This window comes from Gobio gobio (genome assembly GCF_949357685.1).
Source record: "Gobio gobio genome assembly, chromosome: 10".
Lineage (NCBI taxonomy): Eukaryota > Metazoa > Chordata > Actinopteri > Cypriniformes > Gobionidae > Gobio > Gobio gobio.
In genome coordinates, this window is record NC_137116.1 from 29,110,447 (window position 1) to 29,118,260 (window position 7,814).

General features: G+C 37.8%; 1 protein-coding gene across 1 annotated transcript; it reads left to right on the plus strand.

Annotated features, from left to right (window-relative positions):
* Positions 1-1,690: 1,690 nt before the first annotated feature.
* On the plus strand, positions 1,691-7,759 carry pop5 (POP5 homolog, ribonuclease P/MRP subunit). Its single transcript, XM_079827952.1, has 5 exons — positions 1,691-1,747; positions 1,841-1,983; positions 2,120-2,269; positions 2,369-2,452; positions 7,285-7,759. Exons 1-5 carry the CDS (start codon positions 1,728-1,730, stop codon positions 7,392-7,394), a joined length of 507 nt encoding a protein of 168 aa, XP_079684078.1. The 5' UTR covers positions 1,691-1,727; the 3' UTR covers positions 7,395-7,759.
* The last annotated feature ends 55 nt before the right edge of the window (positions 7,760-7,814 follow it).

Below are 7,814 nucleotides of genomic sequence, written 5' to 3' on the forward strand. Positions count from 1 at the left end.
CAGTTTTGTATGGTTTTGTGTTGTTCTTATTAATAATAATCGTATCGATATTATTAATGTTAGTAGGCTATTAGATAGCCTATATATTCAGTGACAAATAGTGGGCAACATAAAGCACCCTTCAAATTTTCGCTGTTGTCTAGCGCCCTCTTCAGTTAATAATGATTATACATATGACGGAAATCTCGTGTGACTAAAATATGGTGTAAACAAATCGATTTTAAATGCGCCAGGTATGCTAGAAGGGCTTTAACTACAATGCATTAACATTAACTAATAGATACAGTTGTTTCAATATTTATTAATCTTCGTTAATTCGCTAATACACACTGTTAATTGTTCATGTTCGTTTAGTTCCATTCAATAATAGGCATGCATTTAAATGTCACGATAGGCTGCCATTCAAATGCAATTATTGATATCAGGAATTTAATTCTTGATATCAACAATCAGCATTTCTGACATCAAAAATTAAATGTTCAATTCCTAATACCAATATAATTTCAGATATCTAAAATGGCTTTCTTAGAAACAATCACATTCATGATATCAGAAATTAAATGAGACTTTTATTCACTGATATGAATTCTTGATATCAACAATTAGGCTACGTTTTCACTAGTTAAAATGATAATTCTCGATATCAACAATTAGGCCTACATTTTCATCATAGGCTGCCATTCAAATGCAATTGGCTAGTTGATCAATCGATATCAATATATTTTCAGATATCTAAAATGGCTTTCTTATTAACAATCACATTCATGATAGCAGAGATTAGCATTGTTAATCGAATTATTGATATCAAAAATGAACATTTTTACTAGTAGCAGTTCAATTATCATGAATAGACATTTGCACTATATTATTGATAATACAAAATAAAGGTTTTTCCTTGTAAGAATTGTATTCCTGATATGTGAAATTGGAATTTCAACTAGTAAGAAATCAATTCTTCATATCAACAATTGAATTTGAATGGCAGCCTATGGTTTGTCTATACTGCAGGGGGACGTAATTTGTACGAAATCACACGAACTGACCAACACGAATTAGCAAAAATCGTACAAATTCGTACGAGTGGGGTCGTAAAAATTTGTACGAATTAGCCCCCTCATAAAATAGGCTACGTGAGATCGGTTTGAGAATTCATATCCTGGGAATGAACACAAATCAAAACGGCTTGCCATATTGGAAATGTAATTCCAGATATCAAAAATTGCCATTGCTAGTAAACCTAATACCTGATATCAAGAATTTGCATTTTAACTGCTGAAAATTCAATTATCGATATCACAAATTAATATCCTGGAAATAAATAAAAGTCAAAACGGCTTGCCATAGGCTATTGTGTGTCTATGTTATGAAAAAAAGAAAAGCATAGGCCTATTCAATAAATATCAATGTAGGCTATTAATACAAATTCGAATAGGCTACACTTTGTCAATAAATTGACATATATATATATATATATATATATATATATATATATATATATTTTTTTTTTTTATACTGTAAAACATTGTTTGGTTTTAGTAGCCTTCAGACGAACAGTCTTGTCACTATATTATGTCAATATTGTGATATACTGTTAAAAATAATACATCAACTATTTTGATGTCAAACGGTCACCCCGCCCCCTTTGACCAACGAGGAATATTATTGGCCAAAGAAACCCGGAAGTAAAGTGCAGTGTTTTCAACGCCAGTTATGCACGTGTTGGAAATATGGTCCGATTCAAGTCGAGGTAATGAAGAAAAAGAAAAAAAGACAGTGCACTTTTTAGGTTTTAAACTTCTAAACAATCATGACGTTTCGTTATTCTTTGGACTGTGTGCAGGTATTTGCTATGCGAGGTTTGCGTCTCTGAACGGAGCAGTTTGCAGCTGTTGGGGGAGAAAGCCTTTTACAAAACAGTCCGAGAAGCCGTGAACCGAGCACACGGGGACTACGGATCAGCGCAGTTTAACATAGGGGTGCTGGGTAAAAACTGGTCTCAACGATATAAGAAATAACCCAACTGATCATTGTTTATCTTATCGTTATTTTAACTCATTAAGCGTGATATTGCATTTATGTAGCTCAGCCCAAAGATAAAATCTTCTCAAATTTTCTGTAGTGAAATACCTGAATGCCCAAACCGGAGTGATCTTTATACGCTGCAGGAAATGGCAATATCGACTCATCTGGTCTGCCCTTGCTTTCATCACTTGCATTGAGAGCAGAGGCCAGAGTTTTCCGTGCTTCCTCAACTGTTTACATGTTGGAGGTACTGATGCTAGATGTCTAGATGACAGCCAACTCCCCGCAATGTCTTTACATGTATGTTCTTACAACCATTCATGTCTTTACCTGATCTCTTCCACAGGGACGATTAGAACATGTCAGAAGTTTCTTGTCAAGTACAATAGACAGCAGCTCAACAGAATGCTGCTGGACTGCAAAAACGATGGTAAGTTATTGCTAAGTTACATGGTGAGTTACCAAAGAGACAATGTGTTATTATTTATTTGTGTTTTCTTGTGATTTCGACGTAAACATGCAATCCATTATCCGACAGCAGTTACATTTCATACCATGTCTATTAGGATTACTAACATGAAAATTAAAGTCCACATGAAATGGAAGTTGGGATATTCTTCCATGTTGTGACATATCAAAAGCTTTCACCAAGCCGACGGTCGGTTGTCAGGCAACTTATTTTACTTTTTTTTTTTTTTTTGGTGTGTTCCGATTCAACATGTAGAATCGGCGTTGGGTCGTTAGTGAGAGAGGGAACTCTGATTGGCTGTTCAGCTTAGCGAACGAGAATAATAGCAAAACAGTGAGCAAAGAAGTCAAACAGCACAGACAGAAGGCTGTTTTAATTTTACGTCATCTTAAAGGTCCTGTTCTTCGTGATCCCATCTTTCAAACTTTAGTTAGTGTGTAATGTTGCTGTTAGAGCATAAATAATACCTGTAAAATTATAAAGCTTAAAGTTCAATGCCAAGCGAGATATTTTATTTAACAGAAGTTCCCTTTCAAAGCCTACAGCGAACGGCCGGTTTGGACTACATCCCTGTACACACTGCGTCAGTAGAACAGTTTGTTGACTAACCTCCGCCCACAAGAATACACAAAAAAGGGGGTGTGGTCTTGTTGCTCTCCCACGTGGAGAAGAGGAAGTGTTGCGTTCGGTTGCGTTTGTAGAGTGTGTTTGTCGCCATGTCGTCCAGACGCTGTTATTTTCATCCCGGAGTCAAATCACCTTTGTTTGGCCTTCAGGGACGCTGTACTTTTACCCCTTTTCCACCAAGGCAGTGCTAGAGCTAGTTCAGAGCCAGAGCTAGTCCCAGTTCATAGTTGGTTCGACTGAGAACCGTTTGCTTTTCCACCTGCTGAGAGCCACAACAGAGCCAGGTCTTACGTCACTGTATACGTCTCATCTTTCTCAGCAACGCTAGCGAGGCAGCGGCAGTCGTTGGACTACTTCATCACTGTTGCTGCGGGCTGTTTTTCATGTCGCGGGTTGAAGCGACCCCAATTATGTGATATTTAGCCCCGGGAATGCGAATTTTAGTAGGCAACCATGCCAAAAAAACACATATTTTACCCCCAAATGTGATTTTTACCGGGGAAGCCCCCCTGAAATGCGATTGGGCTTGTTTTGAGTAGCAATTGGGTGGGTTTTGTTGTGAAAACCTGGCAACCCTGGGCAGCGGGAAACACAAACACACACCAGGCTTGTTCGAGATGCATCGGCGCTGTGCAGACCGATCCACGTATGATATATAAAAAAACGCATGAGTGAATCAAAAGCATAAGGAGTCGTGTGCTCTCGCTGGACTCGTTATCATACGGCGATCGGTCTGCACAGCACCACTGCGAACAAGCCTTCCTTCAACAATGCAAACGTTGCGTTACTATTGATTCACAATGCTTTACGATCCTACATCGGCATCAAAACACAGCGAATCCAACGCATTCATGCAGTTCGCCGTAATTTGTATAGACGGAGATTACAAACGAGCAGCAGCTGTTAGCTCCATTAGCTGCTATTTCAACAATGGCAGATCTCAAGTTTGTGTTGGTCTTTTGACCCCGCCCCCAGCGCCTGACGTAATCGGTTCTTACTTCTAGCCCTGTTCTAGCCCAGCAATGTTTTGGTGCTACTTAAGAACCACTTTTCCTGGCTCGGAGCTGGGGCTTTGGGTGTGGAAACACAAAGAACCGATTTGAAACTAGGCTCTGGCTCCGATCTAGCTCTAGCACTGCCTTGGTGGAAAAGGGGTATTTGAGTGTATGCATCTCCCCGTTATGGTAAGAGGCGTGACTTTTCTGGGCAACGTGCGCTAAGTTGCTGTCGAATCACTACACGGGAACCGCTGGCACAATCAGAACTCGTTACGTATTTCTGAAGGAGGGACTTCATAGAATAAGGAAATCTTCAAGCCGTTTTTAGGACAGTGAAAACAGGGGTATACAGAAAAGTAAATTGTGTGAAAAATAAATTTTTACACGCGAAACATGAACACATGTTATATTGCACACTGTAAACACAATAAAAGCTTCAAAAAAATCAGGAAAAACGGGACCTTTAAGGTAGGGACACACCAAACCAAACCCAAAGAACTAGAAGCTGACTGTGTTGTCACCTCGGTTCGCCTGCGTAACTTGGGGGGAAAAAACAAGTAGCATCTGCCTGCAAATCTGGAGGCTGCATTTTCAGGACTGCAGTTCTAGGACCCTAGCGATGATTTGGTTGTTTAATTGATATATTGGTCCGATATATTGACCTAGCCCTAAACCTACCCATTGGTAACCCTGTTGAAATATTTAAACAAATTTAAGTAATTAAGTTTAAAATGTCCGTGCCTGCTGTTTTGTTAAAAATAAGGTGGAAAAAGTCTCCTCTGTTGTAGTACAGTTGTCTATGTTTTTATGTAACTGATTTAAAAAAAATTATGAACAGTCTTAAAGAAAAAAATGTATGTCTAACTTGTAAGACTAGTCTTAACGGTTTATGCAACCGGCCCCTGGTATTAAGATGCGTTTTGGTCGATTGGATCACAAGTGTACGAGGGAGACTCATACCCATTTACACCTGGTATTTTAATCCTTCTCTCTTGTCCACTTTCAACCACTTCTGTCCGGATTTCTTTGAGTTTATGGGTGGGTAACCATTTTTGCAACCGCTTCAGTTTCTGCTCTGACAGCCGCAGGACCACGCCGAACGCAGTGAGTGCCTGTTAGAAATCAGGAATTGTGCGAGAACATTGTGCTTGGTATGATTTTCTTCAAACCAAACTTGGGTCTTCAGCAGGCAAAGTCAGTAGGCGGAGATCAGACGGTCTTTTGTGGCTGTTCGAATGCATTCAACCACAGCGTTTACACTATGAAAGCACTATGTTTACACCTGTATTTAGCGTTGTCCACTTGTGATCCGATCAACCAAAATGCATCTTAATACCAGGTGTAAACAGGGCTTCTGAAATGAAATGGCTTCTCGAGCAAGAAATAATTTACAGTAGGGCGGAACTTGATTTTATCCATTGGTAATTGATTGAATGGTTGTGTTTTTCTATTGCTGTGACGTCGTGTGAGTGACAGGTTGTCCTGCCCTCATACCAGTAAACGCATCATCAGAAAGAAGAAAAGATTACATTTTAAAACAAGCTAGAAAATTGCTGCTGATGACACATTTTTTTTCATTAGAATTTTAATATGCTACCCTCTGGGAGACCATTTAGATTTTGATTTGTTAATCACATCGTAAATAAAAACTCTTTTGTGCCAAATACGAATTTAGAATTCCAAATCTGAGATTAATTTGGTATACTGTAGGTTTTTGATATAATTTAGGTGTTGCTTATTTGGGTTAGTTCACCTAAAAATGAAAATTAGCCCATGATTTACTCACCCTCAAAGTTACTCAAAGTTATCCTAGGTGTATCTGACATTCTTCTTTCAGACGAATACAATCATAGTTATATTAAAAAATGTCCTGGCTCTTCCAAGCTTTATAATGGCAGTGAAGTGTTGTTTAGTTTTTGTCCATAGAAGTCCATTAAAGTGCATCCATCCATCATATAACTGCTCCACACGGCTCCGCGGGGTTAATAAAGGCCTTCTGAAGCGAAGCGATGCGATTGTGTAGAAAAATATCCATATTTAAAACGTAAATTATCTAGCTTCCACCAGATCGCCTTCTGTATTCAACTTACGGGAAAAAGTGTAGTGCCTCTCGCAGTTCAAAATGCTTACGCTACGTCTGACGACATTGCACACCAGTTACGTTTTTTGTCCGATCTGGCGGAAGCTAGATATTTTACTTTATAAAGTTTTAAAAATGTATATTTTTCTTACACAAATGCATCGCTTCGCTTCAGAAGGCCTTTATTAACCCCCTGGAGCTGTGTGGAGCAGTTACATGATGGATAGATGCACTTCCAAAACATGGACTTCTAAAATGAAACAACAATTCACTGCCATTATAAAGCTTGGAAGAGCCAGGACATTTTTAATATCGTCTGAAAGAAGAGTCAGATACACCTAGGATGACTTGAGGGTGTGTAAATCATGGGCTAATTTTCATTTTTGGGTGAACTAACCCTTTAACGTTGTCTGTTGGTATGTATTTTGTTATTTAAGTCCAATGTTGTGGAAGTCCAATTTTCCAGAAATGGGACGATAAAGTATATTCAGTTCAGTTCAATTAATGTAAGCTCCTTTTAAATTCTTTGGTCAGTTCAAGAGTAATTTTTGCATTTTTATATTATTTGGAAGAATTAAAAGAGCAGTTTCATGTCTATCCTTGTATTTTTTAACTGTTCGAGGTTAATTTGATATGAGATTTAGAAGGTAAATAATAAGTAATGCAACATTTTTATAGAGAGTAATTAGTACAGTAATCTAATTACACTGTTGAAGATGTAATTAGTTGATGGTAATTATTACTTTTTATAATAACTTACCCAACACTGAAAATAATGATGTGCACAGATAAATCATTTATAATACTGCAATATTCCATATTCGAGTGCACCTTAAAAATTAAGTCATCATCTTGAGAAAACAAACGTTCATTATGTCGAGATCATGAGAAAATTATAGTAACCATTTTTCACAAAACCAGTATATTTATTTATTTTGAAAAACAGCATGGCAGGTGTCAAACTATACATCTCTGGAAATGATACAATACTATAAATGCAATATTATAAGAGTGTTTTTTCTTATAGTTTGATATTTGTGCAGATATGGGATTTAATTTGACTGTATTTCTCTTCCCTTCCACAACAGCTGAAAAGCAAGACGTTAGGAGAGCAATCCTGAGCTGTTCCCTGCATGCTGTCAGAGAGGAGGAAGCTTACGAAGATTGGAGTGATGATGATGATGACGAGGAGATCTAAAACAAACCTTTGTGCTAGTTGTGTAGGTCTTCGAGGCATTGTGTAACATTCAGTGATCCCATGTTCTGATAGGACATGGTTCATGTGGAGCCCTAATATTTCTGATACTTATAAGAAAGATTTTTGGAGCGGGTTTTCATTTTATACTGTGAACGATTTGTAAGTTGAGTATATCTTTACATTAATGTTATTATTGTATGAAGACTATGAACTCTGACCATGTGTTGTGTAGGTCACGTGTATCTCGTTTTTTTCTTCTGTACTAACCAAAACTATTGTTTTTCCTTGTTGTTATTCACTGAAAACGTCTGTGAACGTGTGTTTCAAATAAACCAAATATTAATAACAACAAATGCTTTGACAGCAAAACAGAACTCCGCCTATAAAAAGTATGCAAGATTACACATGCATTACACCCAT

Excerpts from the sequence above, each read along its gene's own strand:
- pop5 (XM_079827952.1), top strand. The coding sequence starts at position 1,728 with ATGGTCCGATTCAAGTCGAG. Across the intron at positions 1,748-1,840 it reads ATGGTCCGATTCAAGTCGAG|GTATTTGCTATGCGAGGTTT; the intron begins GTAATGAAGAAA and ends GACTGTGTGCAG. Across the intron at positions 2,453-7,284 it reads GCTGGACTGCAAAAACGATG|CTGAAAAGCAAGACGTTAGG; the intron begins GTAAGTTATTGC and ends CTTCCACAACAG.